This window comes from Nerophis lumbriciformis, linkage group LG38 (genome assembly GCF_033978685.3).
Source record: "Nerophis lumbriciformis linkage group LG38, RoL_Nlum_v2.1, whole genome shotgun sequence".
In the NCBI taxonomy this organism is placed as follows: Eukaryota; Metazoa; Chordata; class Actinopteri; order Syngnathiformes; family Syngnathidae; genus Nerophis; species Nerophis lumbriciformis.
In genome coordinates, this window is record NC_084585.2 from 4570679 (window position 1) to 4595327 (window position 24649).

Sequence of the window (24649 nt, forward strand, 5' to 3'; positions counted from 1 at the left end):
AAGTACAAACGAAAAACACGCACAATGGCGGAGAACAAACTATGAAACCAAAAAGACTATAAACATGGAACAAAAACTTACTTGGCTTGGACAAAAATAGTTGCATGGAGAATGGACATGGAAAGAAGTATCAGGCATGGACAGAGCATAAATGTGGTGAGGTCGTCAGGACGAACAACAGAAAATGAAAAGCTTAAATAGCACAGACATGATTAACGAAAACAGGTGCGTGACTCAAAACGTGAAACAGGTGCGTGACGTGACAGGTGAAAACTAATGGTTGCTATGGTGACAAACAAGAGTGCACAATGAGTCCAAACGTGGAACAGGTGAAACTAATGGGTAATCATGCAAACAAGACAAGGGAGTGAAAAGCCAGAAACTAAACAAAACATGACTTAAAACAAAACATGATTACACAGACATGACAGTTCTATTTTCAAACACAGAAATCCATTTTAAATGGTCTTTATTTTTAGCTTATCATGCCATGATTTTACCTGTCTGGCCCATTTAGTAATAGATTTCCCTCCGTGTGGCCCCTGAGCTAAAATGAGTTTGACACGCCTGGCTTATGTTAAGAAGAATTCCTCTAAAACAGAGAAAACAGGTATGAAAGAGAGTGATGAGGTCCTCTGAGTGTTGAAAAGTGTTTGATGAATTTCCCAGTTTGGCGTGCAGGTGTGATTGTAGTCATAAATAAAGTGCATCCAGTCAGACGACATCAGCTTTAGGGCTTGTGTTGTATTTCAAAGCACTGACACTTCATTTTGCATCCTTCCAACACACCTTGTGTATTTTACCCTCCTCGGTGCCAACAAGGAAGAGAGACTCAATCTGCCTGTGGAAGTCCATGGAAGTACCACCAGCTGTAGACATCAGGTACGAGGATTACTATTAACTAAATAGCTGTTATAGATTATGGATACAGTAATAATCTCACCAGATGTGAGCTCTTTGATACCATCTAGGCCATCGGACACTTGATCGGTTAGCATTAGCCTGATAGCATCTGTGAAGACCAGCTCGTTCTGCATGAACACAAATACATTGTGAGGACGTCGACAATGAATACTTATTTGAAGTATCTGAATGTTGCCAACCGAACAGATGCAGCTGCACATCATTACCAGTTTGTGTCAGACAAAAACATAATTCTCTAAACCAGGGGTCGGCAACCCAAAATGTTGAAAGAGCCAAATTGGACCAAAAATACAAAAACGAATCTGTCTGGGGCCTCAAAAAATTAAAAGCCATATTACATACAGATAGTGTGTCATGAGATATACATTGAATTAAATCTGCAAGCAGCGTTGGTCGGGCCCGCGTATTTGGCAGGTGCTAGTCCTAAGTGTCCCAATACTTTTGTCCAGTGATAGTCATAAGTGTCCCAATACTTTTGTCCAGTTGTAGTCCTAAGTATCCCAATACTTTTGTCAAGTTGTAGTCCTAAGTGTCCCAATACTTTTGGCCAGTGTAAGTGTCCCAATACTTTTGTCCAGTGGTAGTCCTAAGTGTCCCAATACTTTTGTCCAGTTGTAGTCCTAAGTGTCCCAATACTTTTGGCCAGTGTAGGTGTCCCAATACTTTTGTCCAGTGGTAGTCCTAAGTGTCCCAATACTTTTGTCCAGTTGTAGTCCTAAGTGTCCCAATACTTTTGTCAAGTTGTAGTCCTAAGTGTCCCAATACTTTTGTCCAGTTGTAGTCCTAAGTGTCCCAATACTTTTGTCAAGTTGTAGTCCTAAGTGTCCCAATACTTTTGGCCAGTGTAAGTGTCCCAATACTTTTGTCCAGTGGTAGTCCTAAGTGTCCCAATACTTTTGTCCAGTTGTAGTCCTAAGTGTCCCAATACTTTTGTCCAGTTGTAGTCCTAAGTGTCCCAATACTTTTGTCAAGTTGTAGTCCTAAGTGTCCCAATACTTTTGGCCAGTGTAAGTGTCCCAATACTTTTGTCCAGTGGTAGTCCTAAGTGTCCCAATACTTTTGTCCAGTTGTAGTCCTAAGTGTCCCAATACTTTTGGCCAGTGTAGGTGTCCCAATACCTTTGTCCAGTGGTAGTCCTAAGTGTCCCAATACTTTTGTCCAGTTGTAGTCCTAAGTGTCCCAATACTTTTGTCAAGTTGTAGTCCTAAGTGTCCCAATACTTTTGGCCAGTGTAAGCGTCCCAATACTTTTGTCCAGTGGTAGTCCTAAGTGTCCCAATACTTTTGTCCAGTTGTAGTCCTAAGTGTCCCAATACTTTTGGCCAGTGTAGGTGTCCCAATACCTTTGTCCAGTGGTAGTCCTAAGTGTCCCAATACTTTTGTCCAGTTGTAGTCCTAAGTGTCCCAATACTTTTGGCCAGTGTAGGTGTCCCAATACCTTTGTCCAGTGGTAGTCCTAAGTGTCCCAATACTTTTGTCCAGTTGTAGTCCTAAGTGTCCCAATACTTTTGTCAAGTTGTAGTCCTAAGTGTCCCAATACTTTTGGCCAGTGTAAGTGTCCCAATACTTTTGTCCAGTGTAGGTGTCCCAATACTTTTGTCTACTTTTAGTCCGAAGTGTCCCAATACTTTTGTCCAGTTTTCGTCGTAAGCGTCCCAATACTTTTGTCCAGTGGTAGTTCTTAGTGTCCCAATACATTTGTCAAGTTTTAGTCCCAAGAGGCCCAATACTTTTGTCAAGTTTGAGTCCTAAGTGTCCCAATACTTTTGTCCAGTTATAGTCCTAAGTGTCCCAAAATTTTGTCCAGTTTTAGTCCTAAGTGTCCCAATACTTTTGTCAAGTAGTAGTCCTAAGTGTCCCAATACTTTTGTCCAGTGTAAGTGTCCCAATACTTTTGTCCAGTGGTAGTCCGAAGTGTCCCAATACTTTTGTCTACTTTTAGTCCGAAGTGTCCCAATACTTTTGGCCAGTGTAGGTGTCCTAATACTTTTGTCCAGTGGTAGTCCTAAGTGTCCCAATACTTTTGTCCAGTTGTAGTCCTAAGTGTCCCAATACTTTTGTCCAGTTGTAGTCCTAAGTGTCCCAATACTTTTGGCCAGTGGTAGTCCTAAGTGTCCCAATACTTTTGTCAAGTTGTAGTCCTAAGTGTCCCAATACTTTTGGCCAGTGTAAGTGTCCCAATACTTTTGTCAAGTGGTAGTCCTAAGTGTCCCAATACTTTTGTCCAGTTGTAGTCCTAAGTGTCCCAATACTTTTGGCCAGTGTAGGTGTCCCAATACCTTTGTCCAGTGGTAGTCCTAAGTGTCCCAATACTTTTGTCCAGTTGTAGTCCTAAGTATCCCAATACTTTTGTCAAGTTGTAGTCCTAAGTGTCCCAATACTTTTGGCCAGTGTAAGCGTCCCAATACTTTTGTCCAGTGGTAGTCCTAAGTGTCCCAATACTTTTGTCCAGTTGTAGTCCTAAGTGTCCCAATACTTTTGGCCAGTGTAGGTGTCCCAATACCTTTGTCCAGTGGTAGTCCTAAGTGTCCCAATACTTTTGTCCAGTTGTAGTCCTAAGTGTCCCAATACTTTTGTCAAGTTGTAGTCCTAAGTGTCCCAATACTTTTGGCCAGTGTAAGTGTCCCAATACTTTTGTCCAGTGTAGGTGTCCCAATACTTTTGTCTACTTTTAGTCCGAAGTGTCCCAATACTTTTGTCCAGTTTTCGTCGTAAGCGTCCCAATACTTTTGTCCAGTGGTAGTTCTTAGTGTCCCAATACATTTGTCAAGTTTTAGTCCCAAGAGGCCCAATACTTTTGTCAAGTTTGAGTCCTAAGTGTCCCAATACTTTTGTCCAGTTATAGTCCTAAGTGTCCCAAAATTTTGTCCAGTTTTAGTCCTAAGTGTCCCAATACTTTTGTCAAGTAGTAGTCCTAAGTGTCCCAATACTTTTGTCCAATGTAAGTGTCCCAATACTTTTGTCCAGTGGTAGTCCGAAGTGTCCCAATACTTTTGTCTACTTTTAGTCCAAAGTGTCCCAATACTTTTGTTCAGTGGTAGTCCTTAGTGTCCGAATACTTTTGTCCAGTTTTCGTCCTAAGTGTCCCAATACTTTTGTCCAGTGGTAGTCATAAGTGTCCCAATACTTTTGTCCAGTGGTAGTCCTAAGTGTCCCAATACTTTTGTCCAGTTGTAGTCCTAAGTGTCCCAATACTTTTGTCAAGTTGTAGTCCTAAGTGTCCCAATACTTTTGGCCAGTGTAAGTGTCCCAATACTTTTGTCCAGTGGTAGTCCTAAGTGTCCCAATACTTTTGTCCAGTTGTAGTCCTAAGTGTCCCAATACTTTTGGCCAGTGTAGGTGTCCCAATACCTTTGTCCAGTGGTAGTCCTAAGTGTCCCAATACTTTTGTCCAGTTGTAGTCCTAAGTGTCCCAATACTTTTGTCAAGTTGTAGTCCTAAGTGTCCCAATACTTTTGGCCAGTGTAAGCGTCCCAATACTTTTGTCCAGTGGTAGTCCTAAGTGTCCCAATACTTTTGTCCAGTTGTAGTCCTAAGTGTCCCAATACTTTTGGCCAGTGTAGGTGTCCCAATACCTTTGTCCAGTGGTAGTCCTAAGTGTCCCAATACTTTTGTCAAGTTGTAGTCCTTAGGACTACAACTTAGGACTACAACTGGACAAAAGTTTTCGGCCTAAGTGTCCCAATACTTTTGTCCAGTGGTAGTTATAAGTGTCCCAATACTTTTGGACAAAAGTATTGGGACACTTAGGACTACCACTGGACAAAGGTATTGGGACACCTACACTGGCCAAAAGTATTGGGACACTTAGGACTACAACTGGACAAAAGTTTTCGGCCTAAGTGTCCCAATACTTTTGTCCAGTGGTAGTTATAAGTGTCCCAATACTTTTGTCTACTTTTAGTCCGAAGTGTCCCAAGACTTTTGTCTAGTGTACCTACCTTGTCTGCATTGTGTGGGCATGCTGGTGCTTCCTGCTTTTAAGCAGCCATCTTGAGAAAACAGCAGCGCAGCAGCATCAGCGCAGCGGTTCTTTGAAGGCTCATAAAATCAAAACCGGAGCAGTTAGAAAAATGATTTCGATAACTTTTATTTGGAAGACAAACGCCGTCAGAGGAGATAATGTTTGAAGAGAAGTGACCGGTTTATAAAAAAAATGTTGTTTTGAAGGGGAAATTGCAAACTTCCTGTTGATTTTTGCTGGGGGTTGTCAATATATGAAATGTAGGTCTAAGTGAGACCTACATAGAGGTTTTTGTTTCATGTCTCTCCGACTTTCCCAGTGGGAGTTACAGGCAGTTTTGTCATTTTTTCTTCCGAGGAGCAGTTTTTTCTGCGTTTTATTGAAAAATTGCGGTAGAGCACAATTTTTAAATTTGGGGTTAGGTTTTTTCATTAGATTGCAATTTTAGCCAGTCCTGATGTGTGTGTTCAGCTTGGTGAGTTATGTTAAGGGGGTCAAATTATAGCTCAAAGAGGCAAAAGTGACTGTTTTTAGTACTTTTTTGTCTTGAAGGGGGAATTGCCAACTTCCTGTTGATTTTTGCCCGATGATATACAATTATGAAAACCAGGTCTAAGTCAGACCTACATAGAGGTTTTTGTTTCATGTCTCTCCGACTTTTCCAATGGGAGTTACAGGCAGTTTTGTCATTTTTTCTTCCGAGGAGCAGTTTTTTCTGCGTTTTATTGAAAAATTGCGGTAGAGCACAATTTTTAGATTTGGGGTTAGGTTTTTTCATTAGATTGCAATTTTAGCCAGTCCTGATGTGTGTGTTCAGTTTGGTGAGTTTTGAAGCATGTTAAGGGGGTCAAATTATAGCTCAAAGAGGCAAAAGTGACTGTTTTTAGTACTTTTTTGTCTTGAAGGGGGAATTGCCAACCTCCTGTTGATTTTTTTTCCGAGGATATACAATTATGAAAACTAGGTCTAAGTCAGACCTATATAGAGGTTTTTGTTTCATGTCTCTCCGATCTTCCTAGTGGGAGTTACAGGCAGTTTTGTCATTTTTTCTTCCGAGGAGCAGTTTTTTCTGCGTTTTATTGAAAAATTGCGGTAGAGCACAATTTCTAGATTTGGGGTTAGGTTTTTTCATTAGATTGCAATTTTAGCCAGTCCTGATGTGTGTGTTCAGTTTGGTGAGTTATGTTAAGGGGGTCAAATTATAGCTCAAAGAGGCAAAAGTGACTGTTTTTAGTACTTTTTTGTCTTGAAGGGGGAATTGCCAACTTCCTGTTGATTTTTGCCCGATAATATACAATTATGAAAACTAGGTCTAAGTCAGACCTACATAGAGGTTTTTGTTTCATGTCTCTCCGGCTTTCCCAGTGGGAGTTACAGGCAGTTTTGTCATTTTGTCTTCTGAGGAGCAGTTTTTTCTGCGTTTTATAGAAAATTGCGGTAGAGCACAATTTTTGGATTTGGGGTTAGGTTTTTTCATTAGATTGCAATTTTAGCCAGTCCTGATGTGTGTGTTCAGTTTGGTGAGTTATGTTAAGGGGGTCAAATTATAGCTCAAAGAGGCAAAAGTGACTGTTTTTAGTACTTTTTTGTCTTGAAGGGGGAATTGCCAACTTCCTGTTGATTTTTGCCCGATGATATACAATTATGAAAACTAGGTCTAAGTCAGACCTACATAGAGGTTTTTGTTTCATGTCTCTCCGACTTTCCCAGTGGGAGTTACAGGCAGTTTTGTCATTTTTTCTTCCGAGGAGCAGTTTTTTTCTGCGTTTTATTGAAAAATTGCGGTAGAGCACAATTTTTAGATTTGGGGTGAGGTTTTTTCATTAGATTGCAATTTTAGCCAGTCCTGATGTGTGTGTTCAGTTTGGTGAGTTATGTTAAGGGGGTCAAATTATAGCTCAAAGAGGCAAAAGTGACTGTTTTTAGTACTTTTTTGTCTTGAAGGGGGAATAGCCAACCTCCTGTTGATTTTTGCCCGAGGATATACAATGATGAAAACTAGGTCTAAGTCAGACCTATATAGAGGTTTTTGTTTCATGTCTCTCCGACCTTCCTAGTGGGAATTACGGGCAGTCTAGTTGTTTTTTTTCCTAGGGGGCGCTAGAGCGCAATTTTGAGTTTTGGGGTTTGGTTTTTTGATAAAAAGTTTTGCCGTATATTACTGATGTGTGTGTAAAATTTGGTGAGTTTTGAAGCATGCTAAGGGGGTCAAATTACAGCGCAAAGTTGCGGAAGAATAATAATAATAAAACCTTACAAATTCAATAGGTCCTTATGTCCCATTGCATAAGGACTCCCTGTGGGAGTCCTTATGCAATGGGCCATGCGGGCCCTAATTAATATGACTTAAAGGAAACTAAATGAGCTCAAATATAGCTACAAATGAGGCATACCGATGCAATATGTACATATAGCTAGCATAAATAGCATGTTAGCATCGATTAGCATGCAGTCATGCAGTGACCAAATATGTCTGATTAGCACTCCACACAAGTCAATAACATCAACAAAACTCACCTTTGTGGATTCATGCACAACGTTAAAAGTGCGGTGGACAAAATGAGACAGAAAAAGAAGTGGCATAAAACACGTCCTAGAAAGTCGGAGAAAGTTATACATGTCAACAAACTGCGGTGAGTTCAAGGACCGACAAAATTAGTAGGACAAAACGGCGCTCGCCAAATACTGGAATCAGTGAAGCATGTTTAATATAAACAGTGTGCTTTATAACAATTAGGGAGGTTTGTGTCATGATTGTCCTCCTACAGAAACCATATTAAAAAAAAAAAAAAAAAAGTCCCTTCAACTTTTCATACATTTTTGAAAAAGCTCCAGAGAGCCACTAGGGCGGCGATAAAGGGCCGCATACGGCTCTAGAGCCGCGGGTTGCCGACCCCTGCTCTAAACAAACCTTCATGATTGTCCAAGACACCACTCGGCCATCACAGGACACGGAGTAGAAATTGAGGCTGTTGTCTTTCTGCCACCGAACCTGAATGCAAAACAAGAGGACATATTTGCCAACCTTGAGACCTTCGAATTCGGGAGATTGGGGGGCGGGGTTGAGGTGGGCGGGGTTGGGGGGCGGGGTTTAGTGGTAGCGGGGGTGTATATTGTAGCCCGGAAGAGTTAGGGATGCAAGGGATTCTGGGTATTTGTTCTGTTGTGTTTATGTTGTGTTACGGTGCGGATGATCTCCCGAAATGTGTTTGTCATTCTTGTTTGGTGTGGGTTCACAGTGTGGCGCATATTTGTAACAGTGTTAAAGTTGTTTATACGGCCACTCTCAGCTGTTGATCAAGTATGTCTTGCAGTCACTTCCGTGTGTGTGCAGAAGCCGCATACAACGTGTGACTGGGCCGGCACGCTGTTCGTATGGTGAAAAAGCGGACCCGTCGACAGGTTGTAGAGGACGCTAAAGGCAGTGCCATCACGGCACGCCCTTAATATTGTTCGCCGGGTGAAAACCGGGAGAAATTCGGGAGAATGGTTTCCCTGGGAGATTTTCGGGAGAGGCACTGAAATTCGGGAGTCCATCCATCCATCCATTCATCTTCTTCCGCTTATCCGAGGTCGGGTCGCGGGGGCAGCAGCTTAAGCAGGGAAGCCCAGACTTTCCTCTCCCCAGCCACTTCGTCCAGCTCCTCCCGGGGGATGCCGAGGCGTTCCCAGGCCAGCCGGGAGAGATAGTCTTCCCAGCGTGTCCTGGGTCTTCCCCGTGGCCTCCTACCGGTCGGACGAGCCCGAAACACCTTCCTAGGGAGGCGTTCGGGTGGCATCCTGACCAGATGCCCGAACCACCTCATCTGGCTCCTCTCGATGTGGAGGAGCAGCGGCTTTACTTTGAGCTCCTCCCGGATGACAGAGCTTCTCACCCTATCTCTAAGGGAGAGCCCCGCCACCCGGCGGAGGAAACTCATTTCGGCCGCCTGTACGTATGTCCTTTCGGTCATAACCCAAAGCTCATGACCGTAGGTGAGGATGGGAACGTAGATCGACCGGTAAATTGAGAGCTTTGCCTTCCGGCTCAGCTCTTTCTTCACCACAACGGATCGATACAGCGTCCGCATTACTGAAGATGCCGCACCGATCCGCCTGTTGATCTCACGATCCACTCTTCCCCCACTCGTAAACAAGACTCCGAGGTACTTGAACTTCTCCACTTGGGGCAAGATCTCCTCCCCAACCCGGAGATGGCACTCCACCCTTTTCCGGGAGAGAACCATGGACTCGGACTTGGAGGTGCTGATTCTCATCCCAGTCGCTTCACACTCGGCTGCAAGTATGGGATCAGCATCTCCAAATCTGAGGCCATGGTTCTCAGCAGGAAACCGATGGTTTGTACAGTCCACGTAGAGGACGAGACTCTGTCCCAGGTGGAGGAGTTTAAGAATCTCGGGGTCTTGTGCAAGATGGAGAAGGAAATCAGCCGGAGAATGGGAGCAGCTGGGACAGTATTGCAGTCTCTCTGCCGCACTGTTGTGACGAAACGAGAGCTGAGCCAGAAGGCAAAGCTCTCGGTCTACCGAGCTATCTGCATTCCTACTCTCATCTATGATCATGAAGTGTGGGTCATGACCGAAAGAATAAGATGGCGGATACAAGCGGCCGAAATGAGTTTCCTCAGAAGGGTGGCTGGCATGGACCAGACCCACCACCCTTCTTATTTGAGGATACCCCTTTCCACTTTGTCCCTACCATCAGATACCTCGGCTCGACAGTCACCAACACCGGCGACCTCAAACCAGAGGTGGACCGCCGTCGCGCCCTTGCAGCCTCCGTCATGCAGTCCCTGTGGAGACCGTTGTGGCGACACCGGCACATATCTCGGGACACCAAGTTGAGGGTCTACAATTCCTCTGTCATCTCTGTCCTTCTGTACGGCTCGGAAACATGGCCGCTGAATAACATCCTAGCGGCCAGGCTAGATGGCTTTGATTCCAGAGCCCTCAGGAGGATAGAAGGCATCACGTGGAGCCAGCATGTCACCAACAAGACCCTAAGAGAGCTAACCCAACAGCTCCCAGCCTCTCGCCTCGCAGCAATGCGGCGAGTGTGCTGGTATGGCCATGTCATCCGCCTGCCGGGGGAACACCCCACGCGCAAAATCCTGGACTTCAACCCGCAGCGAGCTGGCTGGAGACGCCCTAGAGGCGCCCCCAGGACTCGCTGGCTGGATGTATTAGCCCAGGACCTTAAGGCCTGCAATGTGACTATGGCACAAGCTCAACACCTTGCCCACAACAGACCCAGATGGAGAGACCTGGTTGCTATGGTCGGCTCTACGCGCCCTAAAGTGCAAGAGGACTAAGTAAGTAAGTAAGTGGCTGGCATCTCCCTTAGAGATAGGGTGAGAAGTTTAGTCACCCAAGAGAGACTCGGAGTAGGGCCGCTGCTCCTTCGCTTGGAAAGGAGCCAGCTTCGGTGGTTGGGGCATCTCGTGCGGATGCCTCACGAGCGTCTCCCTAGGGGGGTCCTCGTTGCACGTCCCACTGGGAGGAGACCCCGTGGCAGGCCAAGGACCAGATGGGGGGATTACATCTCCTCTCTGGCTTGGTAACGCTTCGGGATTCCCCAGGAGGAAGTAGCTAATGTTGCTCTGGAGAGGGAAGTCTGAGGGTCTCTGCTGGAGCTGTTGTCCCCGCGACCCGGTTCCGGATAAGCGGTTGAAGATGGATGCATGGACTTCCTGTGTCTCGTGTTTTGTGTCTCCTTCACTTCAGCTCAGAGCGTTGGTTCCTCACATGTTCCCTGGCTCTGATTGCCAATTAGGAGGATTTTTAAGGTGCTATCGGTGATTCTGTATATTGACTCCATGCCTCTAAATAAAGTTTCCCCGTGTTTACACCAAAAACTACCCGGGTAGATTTAATTCTTCAGGAACCTTTCGTAGTTCCTCCTAGCTAGGTGGGACTTTTCGAAGCTACCCGGAACCTTTTCAGGGCGGGCTGCGCTGTCGAACGCTGATTGGTTGAACAATGTTGGGGGCGACTTGTTTATTTCTTATTTTTTATTCGTATTTCTATTACAACCAACTTGACAACGGAGAGAAAGAAGAACAAAATAAACGTTCAACTTGCAGCAACTTTTGTGGGGCATCTTTGTGCTGAATACCTTTGATCAGTGGAACTCTCTTGGAGTGTTTTACTCAGCCAGAGTCTTTAAACTATATGCAGTTTATTGTTGTTTGTTATTTTTACAAACTTCGTTTTGATACAAAAAGTGGACGGACTCTTTTAAACGTATTTTCAGAGGAGTATGAAGCGAAACGGCGACCTCAGCTGCTTACTACTCTGACTTTGTTGGATAAATGTGAAATAAAGGAAGCAGTGGAACAAAGGTATATAACATCAAATATTAACTATTTACTTTATTACATGTTGTAAAAGTAGTCAGTGACACTACATTTGTGTAGTTATTAGCCTCAACCCCAGTGAACAGAATGCTAATGCTAACAACGCGAAAGCCGATGTGTTTGTGTTGTCGGCGTGACATAAACACTGACATTTATTATTTATATATTGTTATTTACTGATAAACACTGACATTTGTTATTTATATATTGTTATTTACTGATAAACAGTTTATCAGTAAATAACAATATATCAATAACAAATGTCAGTGTTTATTAAACACTGACATTTGTTATTGATATATTGTTATTTACAGATAAACATTGACATTTATTTTTGATATATTATTATTTACTGATAAACACTGACATTTGTTATTTATATATTGTTATTTACTGATAAACACTGACATTTGTTATTTATATATTGTTATTTACTGATAAACAGTGTTTATCAGTAAATAACAATATATAAATAACAAATGTCAGTGTTTATCAGTAAATAACAATATATCAATAACAAATGTCAGTGTTTATTCAACACTGACATTTGTTATTGATATATTGTTATTTACAGATAAACATTGACATTTATTTTTGATATATTATTATTTACTGATAAACACTGACATTTATTATTTATATATTGTTATTTACAGATAAACATTGACATGTATTATTGATATATAATATTATTTACAGATAAACACTGACATTTATTATTTATATATTGTTGTTTACAGATAAACACTGACATTTATTATTGATATATTGTTATTTACAGATAAACACTGACATTTATAATTGATATATTGTTATTTACAGATAAACACTGACATTTATTGTTGATAAATTGTTATTTACAGATAAACACTGGCATTTATTATTGATATATTGTTATTTACAGATAAACACTGACATTTATTATTGATATATTGTTATTTACAGATAAACACTGACATTTATTATTGATATATTGTTATTTACAGATAAACACTGACATTTATTGTTGATATATTGTTATTTACAGATAAACACTGACATTTATTATTGATATATTGTTATTTACAGATAAACACTGACATTTATTATTGATATATTGTTATTTACAGATAAACACTGACATTTATAATTGATATATTGTTATTTACAGATAAACACTGGCATTTATTATTGATATATTGTTATTTACAGATAAACACTGACATTTATTATTGATATATTGTTATTTACAGATAACACTGACATTTATTATTGATATATTGTTATTTACAGATAAAAATTGACATTTATTATTGATATATTGTTATTTACAGATAAACACTGACATTTATTTATATATTGTTATTTACAGATAAACATTGACATTTAATATTGATATATAATATTATTTACAGATAAACACTGACATTTATTATTTATATATTGTTGTTTACAGATAAACACTGACATTTATTATTGATATATTGTTATTTACAGATAAACACTGATATTTATTATTGATATATTGTTATTTACAGATAAACACTGACATTTATTATTGATATATTGTTATTTACAGATAACACTGACATTTATAATTGATATATTGTTATTTACAGATAAACATTGACATTTATTGTTGATAAATTGTTATTTACAGATAAACACTGACATTTATTATTGATATATTGTTATTTACAGATAAACACTGACATTTATTATTGATATATTGTTATTTACAGATAAACATTGACATTTATTGTTGATAAATTGTTATTTACAGATAAACACTGACATTTATTATTGATATATTGTTATTTACAGATAACACTGACATTTATTATTGATATATTGTTATTTACAGATAAACACTGACATTTATTATTGACATATTGTTATTTACAGATAACACTGACATTTATTATTGATATATTGTTATTTACAGATAAATATTGACATTTATTATTGATATATTGTTATTTACAGATAAACATTAACATTCATTATTGATATATTGTTATTTACAGATAAACATTGACATTCGTTATTGATATATTGTTATTTACAGATAAACACTGACATTTATTATTTATGTATTGTTATTTACAGATAAATACTGACAATTATTATTGACATATTTTTATTTACAGCTCAACATTGATATTCATTTTTTATATATTGTTATTTACAGAGATAAACACTGACTATTATTATTGATATCTTTTTATTTACAGATCAACATTGCTATTTATTATTGATGTATTGTTATTACAGCTGAAATGAACCAAAAGGACTCACATGACCCTCACAAATTCATCATTTACTGGGAGGATGACTTTCTGACTGTTGGACATTGCGGGCAAAAGTCGGACTTTTTTGTGAACAACTCGTACCCTTTATTTAAAAATCATATTGTTTTGTATATAATTGCTTTGTATTTCAATTACTTACATTTTAGTAAAAGAACTGTGACCTAATATTTCTTCATTTACATGGTATCAGTGTAGAAATAGACTAAACCACTCCTCCATACGTCAGTCTGATTTGTATAAACTACCTGAACTGTGGAATGCCGTGGAAACACAAACCACACACTTCTACAGAAACTAATAGATCCGGGAAGTAGAAGTTCTAGGAACCGGAACTTTTGAAGTTCTAGGAACCGGAACTTTTGGTGGAAATGGGCCGAATGTTAACTGGACCGCCGCCGCCCCCCTCTCCCCCCCTAAAAGCTTTACTAGAAAGAGAACTTTTCAAATGTTTCTTAAAAGTGTCAACACAGTAGTTCCAGAGTCTGGGAGCTATAGCCTGGAATGCCAAGTCTCCACGGGTTCTAAAATGAGTTTTTGGGGTCTTTAGAAGACCCTGGCCTGAAGACCCTGAAGAGTAGGGGCCTAACAAGTCAGTGGTGTACTGAAGGGCCCCACCATGCAACGCACGGAAAGACCGGACTAAAATCTGAAACTCAACGCGGAATTTGACTGGAAGACTGGATCCAATGGGAGTGATATGGACTGTTCTGGGTGCACTTAGTCTCTCTTACCTGCCAGACAGGGTCACTGTGCTTGCCAGTATTAGAAGTACTCTTGTACTCAGGGTCCAGTCCCTTGTTCTTCAGGTTGTACACACCCACACAGCCATCATAGAAGCCTACGGCCACCAAGTAGGAATGTTGCTTATGGACGTCCAGGCACAGGACGCCACAACTTGTGGGGAAGATGTACTCGGGGTAGGTGGAGTTCTTCAGCGTGTAGAAAAGAAGCATCCCACGACCCTGTTTGCTGAATTCATCTGTCAGGGGAAAAAATACAGTCCTTATACTTAGTCGGCTTGTCATTTCAATCTACTCTAGACTTACATGATCCCAATCCCACTCCGAAAAAGTCTGGGTAAATAACATTCCTGTGGAATAAGGTGCATTGCTCTGTCATTTCCCACCTATTAGTGAGCAGAATGAAATGTTTGCTTGTGGGGAAGACGTCCTACCAGCAGAGGGCAGTGACACACATGGTTTTGGCTTTTTCATACTGGAACTTCCACAGGGGAAGAAGAGTGCCCTCCTGCTCCCTAAATTCATCTGCTGCATCCTCGTAGTATCTAAAATCTGAACGGGAAGACACGTGACAGATGACATATTTCAGCCTTCTGGAATCTCACACGACTGAATACTTAGACTTAGACAAACTTTAATTGTTCCTAATACCTTGTGAGATCTCATTGAAAGTGTTCTGGTTGACCATTCGCTCAAACAGCTTGGCTGCTTTTGCCACCCGGGTGATGTCGTCGCTCTAAAAAGGTGAAAACAGACAACGTTGTCAAACAATCCTGGAATTTATTGATTTTAGAACCCACACCAATGCCAAACCTAGCACAGTCATCAAAGGTCAGCCTGGAGACTATGTGGACAGCTACAAGTACCTTGGCACGGTCATAGACTCAAAGCTGACCTTCCAGATGAACATGTGAGGGTGTGTGTAAAAATGGACACCAACGTCTTCATTGCCTGAGGAAAGTGTTAGAATAATTGTTTCTAAATTATCACAAAAAACTTTGTGTTACATGTGTTACTTGACAGGCACCCCCGGACACTGCCGGGACGCGGCGGGACTTGTGGAGCTCGAACCTGGGTGTGATTTTTGAACTTTTTCGGGGATTTTCTTCACTTTTCCAACTTTTCCCCCCACTCACTGTGCGACTTTGCTGGGTGTGTTGTGGACATGTCAGGCACCCCCGGACACTGCCGGGACGCGGCGGGACTTGTGGGACTCGAACCTGGGTGTGATTTTTGAACTTTTTCGGGGATTTTCTTCACTTTTCCAACTTTTTCCCCCACTCATAGTGCGACTTTGCTGGGTGTGTTGTGGACATGTCAGGCACCCCCGGACACTGCCGGGACGCGGCGGAACTTGTGGAGCTCGAACCTGGGTGTGATTTTTGAACTTTTTCGGGGATTTTCTTCACTTTTCCAACTTTTTCCCCCACTCATAGTGCGACTTTGCTGGGTGTGTTGTGGACATGTCAGGCACCCCCGGACACTGCCGGGACGCGGCGGAACTTGTGGGACTCGAACCTGGGTGTGATTTTGAACTTTTTCGGGAATTTTCTTCACTTTTCCAACTTTTTCCCTCACTCATAGTGCGACTTTGCTGGGTGTGTTGTGGACATGTCAGGCACCCCCGGACACTGCCGGGACGCGGCGGAACTTGTGGGACTCGAACCTGGGTGTGATTTTGAACTTTTTCGGGAATTTTCTTCACTTTTCCAACTTTTTCCCTCACTCATAGTGCAACTTTGCTGGGTGTGTTGTGGACATGTCAGGCGCCCCCGGACACTGCCGGGACGCGGCGGGACTTGTGGGACTCGAACCTGGGTGTGATTTTTGAACTTTTTCGGGAATTTTCTTCACTTTTCCAACTTTTTCCCCCACTCATAGTGCGACTTTGCTGGGTGTGTTGTGGACATGTCAGGCACCCCCGGACACTGTCAAGTAACACATGTAACACATGCATGTTACATGTAACACATGCGTGTTACATGTAACACATGTAACACATGCCTGTCAAGTAACACATGTCTTCTGTCAAGTAAGAAGACAAAAACTGTCTTTGAAACCTACCAAGAAGAAGGCTCGTAAAACTCCACTGTGTAAGGGGGAAAGCCACATGAAGGGTTTTCTGTGTTCTTTCATGTATGGTAATCAACAGAAAGATATTGTTCTAACCCAAGGACTTCAAAGTGGACAGATGACAGGATCTGCCCAATTTCCAGACGAACTCTATTTGAAGTATTTTACTAACTTTTTTTGAACTATTTTATGGAACTCTTTTTGAACTATTTTATGGAACTCTTTTTGAACTATTTTACGACCTCTTCTTTTGAACAATTCTGTAGCCAAAGGCAACGATGTTTACGACCCACTTCCCCTCTGGAAGGTGGGAGGAGAAAGTCAAATAAAGAAGGAGTGCAATCTTGTGAGAGAACGTGCTGGGATACCGTGCAAGAGTACAGTGTACAGACGACTCTCCTCAATATATTGAGTCCAAATTGAATTCTGTCTCTGTTTGATTCTTTGCCTCTTGTCTTGTTTAATAGATGTCATCAGTGTTTGAACCTGACAGAAAGTGTCACGTCTCCACATAGATAGAACCATGTTGTCACTCTTTTATCGGGCATATATTGAATCCATTCTGTCCTTCTCCCTGGTGTCATGGTTGGGTAGTTTGTCCTTGAGAAACAAGTCTGCACTAAATTAAATTGTAAAGTGGGCTAGTGAGCTTATAGGTGAGCCGCAACTCAACCTATCTGACATCTATGTCACACAGCAAGGCCAGCTCTATTATTCACTGCACCATCATCCTTTATGCAGCGAAGTCCCCCTCCTTCGCTCTGGTTCATTGTTCCTCTTTGTCGGACTAAACCATAGAAGAATACTTTCGTACCTGCTGCCATCACATGCTTAAATAAGGCTATCACATGGGGATTATATTCATGTATTATGCCATAGTGCTTTAATGACAATGATTTGATTGGACAGAATTTCTAGGCGCAGTCAGGGCGTTGAGGGTATCTGGTTTGGTGGCTGCAGGATTAGGTCTCTGCTATTTGCAGATGATGTGGTCCTGATGGCTTCATCTGGCCAAGATCTTCAGCTCTCGCTGGATCGGTTCGCAGCCGAGTGTGAAGCGACTGGGATGGGGATCAGCACCTCCAAGTCCGAGTCCATGGTTCTCTCCCGGAAAAGGGTGGAGTGCCATCTCCGGGTTGGGGAGGAGATCTTGCCCCAAGTGGAGGAGTTCAAGTACCTCGGAGTCTTGTTCACGAGTGGGGGAAGAGTGGATCGTGAGATTGACAGGCGGATCGGTGCGGCATCTTCAGTAATGCGGACGCTGTATCGATCCGTTGTGGTGAAGAAGGAGCTGAGCCGGAAGGCAAAGCTCTCGATTTACCGGTCGATCTACGTTCCAATCCTCACCTATGGTCATGAGCTTTGGGTCATGACCGAAAGGACAAGATCACGGGTACAAGCGGCCGAAATGAGTTTCCTCCGCCGAGTGGCGGGGCTCTCCCTTAGAGATAGGGTGAGAAGCTCTGTCATTCGGGGGGAGCTCAAAGTAAAGCCGCTGCTTCTCCACATCGAGAGGAGCCAGATGAGGTGGTTCGGGCATCTGGTCAGGATGCCACCCGAACGCCTCCCTAGGAAGGTGTTTCGGGCACGTCCGACCGGTAGGAGGCCACGGGGAAGACCCAGGACACGCTGGGAAGACTATCTCTCCCGGCTGGCCTGGGAACGCCTCGGGATCCCCCGGGAGGAGCTGGACGAAGTGGCTGGGGAGAGGGAAGTCCGGGCTTCCCTGCTTAAGCTGCTGCCCCCGCGACCCGACCTCGGATAAGCGGAAGAAGATGGATGGATGGATGGATGGATTTGATTGGTTTATTAGGTAGTATATTTTATTGTTCTACAGCAGACCTGGGAAAACTAAGGCCACATGCGACCCGTTAAGCTTCAATGGACTTCACCCATCACTAACCCCACACACTGCTGCCGTACTGGTCCATGGCCTTGTCACCTCTCGCCTGGACTACTTGACTCACGCCTGTTTGGTCTCACTTCACAAACTTCAGCTTTTCCAGAACTTTGCAGCCCGGATAATCACCAAAACCCCTTCAATCCAGCACATCACCTCTGCTCTGCAAGAACTCCATTGGCCACCCATCAAACACCGTATCCAATAAAATCATTCTCCTCACTTTCAAAGCCATCCATAACCTTTCTCCGTCATATCTCTCTGACCTGCTCTATGTGGCCACGCCCTCACGTTCCCTAAGATCCTCTTCATCCATCCATCTCACTGTCCCCTTATATAAACTGTCCACCATGGGTGCCCCAACCCCTCGTCTGTGGAACTCATTACCACCAGACCTTCGTGATATAGACTCAATATATATCTAACCGGGTTGGGGAGGAGACCCTGCCCCAAGTGGAGGAGTTCAAGTACCTCGGAGTCTTGTTCACGAGTGAGGGAAGAGTGGATGGTGAGATCGACAGGCGGATCGGTACGGCGTCTTCAGTAATGCGGACGCTGTATCGATCCGTTGTAGTGAAGAAGGAGCTGAGCCGGAAGGCAAAGCTCTCAATTTACCGGTCGATCTACATTCCCATCCTCACCTATGGTCATGAGCTTTGGGTTATGACTGAAAGGACAAAATCACGGGTACAAGCGGCCCAAATGAGTTTCCTCCGTGGCGGGTCTCTCCCTTAGAGATAGGGTGAGAAGCTCTGTAATCCGGGAGGAGCTCAAAGTAAAGCCGCTACTCCTCCACATGGAGAGGAGCCAGATGAGGTGGTTCAAGCATCTGGTCAGGATGCCACCCGAACGCCTCCTTATGGAGGTGTTTAGGGCACGTACGACCGGTAGGAGGCCACGGGGAAGACCTAGGACACGTTGGGAAGAGTATGTCTCCCGACTGGCCTGGGAACGCCTCGGGATCCCCCGGGAGGAACTGAACGAAATGGCTGGGGAGAGGGAGGTCTGGGCTCGGATAAGCGGAAGAATATGGATGGCTGGATGGATGGATCTATCTTTAAATCAAGACTCAAAACACACCTAGTCCTGACTGTTTATTCACTGTAAATCTTATCCATCTTTGTGTTACGGCGCACGCGCAGTCTACTTCTCCCTCCTCTGCGGGAGCACTTGGAGGAGCCGTTGACAGCACGCTCGGACACGCCCCTGCTCAAGCTGAGCGCAGCACGCCCACGCAGCACGCCCACGCAGCGACAAGCCTGCACACCTGGAACTGATGAGGGCGAGCTGTTTAAAAGACCAGTGGACCCTAGGATCGGCGCGGGAACTTAGTTTTCTCATGGTGTACCGTAAGCAACAAGCTTTATGCTCGATTCGTGTTTCCTCTCCGTGCCTTGATTTGTCCCCTGTCTTCTCCCGTGTCCCCGCAGTACCCGCCGTCGCCTGGAAAGTGAGCTGTGCGTCTCATTTTCCCCTGGATCTCCCTTTGGACTCTGACTGCCTCCTTCGTTCCTCGACTTTTCTCTCGCCCCTGGATTCTGACGCCTCGTTCTCGCCCCGGATCATCTGCCTGCCCCCTGGACTTCCTCGTATCTCGTTCAACACGTTGGTAACACTCACTTCAGTTAAATTACACACATAGTCTTACACTACACACTCTTGTATTCTAGTTCACACTCCATTTCCTTAGTTTAGTTGGATTGTTTGTTGTTATTATTATTATATATATTTATTATATATAATAAATATTTTACATAAATCCCCTGGTGTCTGTCGCCGTCACCTCCCCTTAGTCCAACCATTACACTTTGTTGATGTTGTTTTTATCCAATTGATTGTATTGTTTTGATTTTGTTTGGTGTCCTTGAGTGCCCAGAAAAGTGTCTCATATGCAAAATGTATTATTATTTGTCATTAAAAACATGCCACAAATAGATTGCCAGTAAGTGGGAAAGACCTGTGCTGCTTACCGGCATCTCAATGGGAAGTATCTTCTTCTTGGTCCTGTCGCCCTCGTTCTTTGGTTTCAGTTTCTCTTTCAGGATTTCTTGTTTGTGCAGCTCGTCCTTGTACGCATCAAATATCTCCCACTGCCGAGACGCAGGCATGTGTGAGCATTTATAAGAGATACAAGAAGTTTTTTACCGGACAGAGAATGCGCTACCTGACTAGCAGTGGCGGCGTACTTGCAGCGGGGTGGAGGTATGGTCTGGCAACTTCTGCCCTGCAGGAAGATAATGATGAGGAACTGTGTGGTCAACATCAATGTTATTAAACCTCCAGTTCAGTGGTTGTCAAACTGGTAAGTGGGCTTCATCTAGTGGTGCGCCGAATAATCCCTTGGTTGTCTCGATACCAATATTTTGGTACGGGTACCAAAATGTATTTCGATACTTTTTCTAAATAAAGGGGCCCACAAAAAAAGGTAGTTATTGGCTTTATTTTAACAAAAAATCTTAGTGTAGATTAAACATATGTTTATTATTGTAATATAGTCCTTAAATAAAATAGTGAACATACAACATACTAGACAACTTGTCTTTTAGTAGTAAGTAAACAAACAAAGACTCCTAATTCATACTTGCCAACCCTCCCGGATTTTCCGGGAGACTCCCGAAATTCAGCGCCTCTCCCGAAAACCTCCCGGGACAAATTTTCTCCCGAAAATCTCCCGAAATTCAGGCGGACTCAGGTCCATGAGGACCTGAGTCCGCTAACCCACATTATAAACAGCTTACCTGCCCAATCACGTTATAACTGTAGAATGATGGAGGGCGAGTTCTTGGTTTCTTATGTTGGTTTATTGTTAGGCAGTTTCATTAACGTCCTCCCAGCGTGGCAACAACACACAACAACAGCAGTCACGTTTTTGTATACCGTAAAGCAGTTTGTCTGCCGTAAACAGCAATGTTGTGACACTCTTAAACAGGACAATACTGCCATCTAGTGCATTTGATGAAAGCACTTTTGTGCGTGCCACACAGCAATGCATCATCAGAGAGGGTGTTCAGCATGGTTTAAAAAATAGAGACAGAGAATAGAACAAGGATGGACAATTCAACCCTTAACTCAACAATGAGTAGATGAGTGTTATGTGTGTGTATATGTGTAAATAAATGAACACTTTATACATATATATATATATATATATATATATATATGTATGTGTGGGAAAAAAATCACAAGACTATTTCATCTCTACAGGCCTGTTTCATGAGGGGGTTCCCTCAATCATCAGGAGATTTTAATGGGAGCATTCACATACCATGGTTTATATAGGGCACAGAGTGGGTGGGTACAGGCTGGCGTAGGGGCGTGGTGATTGGCTCATGTGTTACCTAGGAGGTGTTTCCGTCTGTGGCGGCATGCTGTTACAATTTCGCTGCGCTTGTTGAGGGATGACAGGTCTGGACGGTAAATAATAAACAGTTTCTCTTTCAAGCATAGGTTACATCTTTTATTACCACTATTGTAAGGTGTGCTGGATGCAAGAATTTGCCATGTTATTGAATATTCAACATTATTGTCTTTGAGGTCCCAAATGTGTTTGCTGAGTTCTGTGGTATTCCGCAGGTTTTGGTTCCTGAAAGAAGCCTTGTGATTGTTCCATCTGGTTTTGAACTCTCCCTCGGTTAATCCTACATATGTGTCGGATGTGTTAATGTCCTTGCGTGTTACCTTAGATTGGTAGACAACTGATGTTTGTAAGCACCCCCCGTTGAGAGGGCAATCAGGTTTCTTTCGGCAGTTGCAGCCTTTGTTGGTTTTGGAGTCGCTCTGTCCGGGGGCCGACGGCTCATTTGCAATTGTTTTGTTGGCTGCAACTGCCGAAAGAAACCTGATTGCCCTCTCAACGGGGGGGGGGGCTTACAAACATCAGTTGTCTACCAATCTAGGGTAACACGCAAGGACATTAACACATCCGACACATATGTAGGATTAACCGAGGGAGAATTCAAAACCAGATGGAACAATCACAAGGCTTCTTTCAGGAACCAAAACCTGCGGAATACCACAGAACTCAGCAAACACATTTGGGACCTCAAAGACAATAATGTTGAATATTCAATAACATGGCAAATTCTTGCATCCAGCACACCTTACAATAGTGGTAATAAAAGATGCAACCTATGCTTGAAAGAGAAACTGTTTATTATTTACCGTCCAGACCTGTCATCCCTCAACAAGCGCAGCGAAATTGTAACAGCATGCCGCCACAGACGGAAACACCTCCTAGGTAACACATGAGTCAATCACCACGCCCCTACGCCAGCCTGTACCCACCCACTCTGTGCCCTATATAAACCATGGTATGTGAATGCTCCCATTAAAATCTCCTGATGAGTGAGGGAACCCCCTCATGAAACAGGCCTGTAGAGATGAAATAGTCTTGTGATTTTTTTTCCCACACATACATATATATATATATATATACATATATATATGAAATACTTGACCTGGTGAATTCTAGCTGTAAATATACTCCTCCCCTTTTAGCCACGCCCCCAACCACGCCCCCGTCCCACCCCGACCACGTTTAAGAAGTTGGATCTGTCCTAATAAAAATGTCAATGAAACCTTTTCATACCTGCAGTGGATTATTGAAAGTCTGGGAGGCTCTCTCGATGAAGTTGAACTGGTTTGTAGATTTGGGCTCCTGATTGCTTGCTTTGGAGGCGACACTGTCTGCTCGGTCGTCGTCGTCCTCCTCGCCCCCAGATGTGTCCTACAGGGGACTTAAGTGTCAATGTAGCTACTTCTCAATAAGAACACATGGTCATGAAACCACCAGAAGAAGTATCTTGTGGCTTACCTCTTCAGGTTTTGCTGCAGTATCTGCTGATTTGGAAGAAAACCCAAGTTGGTAAATACAGTAGGTTTTCACTTTGAGAATGTTCTTGGATAAAAGCTGGCTAATTGTTAAGCTATAGCCCTCGGGGACTGGGACCTTTGTGGGTCTTTGTATTGCCTTTGAAGATGACATCATGCAACACATTGTTCATTTCAAAAGTTGTGAAATAATTAATCTCAAAAAGTGCATTGTCCGTTCTTTGCTAAAGTTTTTTTAAGCATACATTCGGGTTCCTTGGACCCTTTTGTGGCCCATTGACTCTCTTTAATAATGGCCATTTTAAGACATACTTTAAACCTGTAATTTTGTAAGGTTTATTTCATCCATCCATCCATTTTCTTCCGCTTATCCGAGGTCGGATCGCGGAGGCAGAAGCCCAAGCAGAGAAGCCCAGACTTCCCTCTCCCCAGCCACTTTGTCCAGCTCCTCCCGGGGGATCCCGAGGCGTTCCCAGGCCAGCCGGGAGACATAGTCTTCCCAACGTGTCCTGGGTCTTCCCCGTGGCCTCCTGCCGGTCGGATGTGTCCCAAACACCTCCCTAGGGAGGCGTTCGGGTGGCATTCTGAGTAGATGCGCAAACCACCTCATCTGGCTCCTCTCCATGTGGAGGAGCAGCAGTTTTACTCTGAGTTCCTCCCGGATGGCAGAGCTTCTCACCTTATCTCTAAGGGAGAGACCCGCCACCCGGCGGAGGAAGCTCATTTGGGCCGCTTGTACCGGTGATCTTGTCCTTTCGGTCATAACCCAAAGCTCATGACCATAGGTGAGGATGGGAACGTAGATCGACCGGTAAATTGAGAGCTTTGCCTTCCGGCTCAGCTCCTTCTTCACCACAACGGATCGATACAGCGTCCGCATTACTGAAGACGTCGCACCGATCCGCCTGTCGATCTCACAATCCTTTCCTCCCCCACTCATGAGCAAGACTCCTAGGTACTTGAACTCCTCCACTTGGGGCAAGATCTCCTCCCCAGCTTGGAGATGGCACTCCACCCTTTCCCGGGCGAGAACCATGGACTCGGACTTGGAGGTGCTGATTCTCATCCCAGTCGCTTCACACTCGGCTGCGAACCGACCCAGTGAGAGCTGAAGATCCTGGCCAGATGAAGCCATCAGGACCACATCATCTGCAAAAAGCAGAGACCTAATCCTGCAGCCACCAAACCGGATCCCCTCAACGCCTTGACTGCGCCTAGAAATTCTGTCCATAAAAGTTATGAACAGAATCGGTGATTAAGGGCAGCCTTGGCGGAGTCCAACCCTCACTGGAAACGGGTCCGACTTAATGCCGGCAATGCGGACCAAGCTCTGACACTGATTATACAGGGAGCGAACTGCCACAATAAGACAGTCCGTTACCCCATACTCTCTGAGCACTCCCCACAGGACTTCCCGGGGTACACGGTCGAATGCCTTCTCCAAGTCCACAAAGCACATGTAGACTGGTTGGGCAAACTCCCATCAATCAATCAATCAATCAATCTTTATTTATATAGCCCTAAATCACAAGTGTCTCAAAGGGCTGCACAAGCCACAACGACATCCTCGGTA

The 24649-nt window shown here is 43.6% G+C and overlaps 1 protein-coding gene across 5 annotated transcripts in view; it reads right to left on the reverse strand.

Moving 5' to 3' along the window:
- The window catches only part of LOC133578070 (dynein axonemal intermediate chain 1-like), a 52918-nt gene that overhangs the window by 17819 nt on the left and 10450 nt on the right, over positions 1-24649 (reverse strand). For 2 of the 5 annotated variants that reach the window (XR_009811812.1, XM_061932224.1), the window contains exons 6-16: positions 23060-23085; positions 22835-22972; positions 20411-20470; positions 20217-20336; positions 14925-15009; positions 14708-14825; positions 14580-14623; positions 14265-14512; positions 7799-7879; positions 944-1031; positions 790-869 (exon numbers count right to left, since the gene is read on the reverse strand). Coding sequence is in view for 4 of the 5 variants with exons in the window: in XM_061932224.1 (XP_061788208.1) it covers positions 790-869; positions 944-1031; positions 7799-7879; positions 14265-14512; positions 14580-14623; positions 14708-14825; positions 14925-15009; positions 20217-20336; positions 20411-20470; positions 22835-22972; positions 23060-23085 (1088 nt within the window). In the remaining variant the exon portion in view is untranslated. The remainder of the gene's footprint in view (positions 1-789; positions 870-943; positions 1032-7798; positions 7880-14264; positions 14513-14579; positions 14624-14707; positions 14826-14924; positions 15010-20216; positions 20337-20410; positions 20471-22834; positions 22973-23059; positions 23086-24649) is intronic. The other 3 variants (XM_061932225.1, XM_061932227.1, XM_061932226.1) reach the window with 3 other exon arrangements.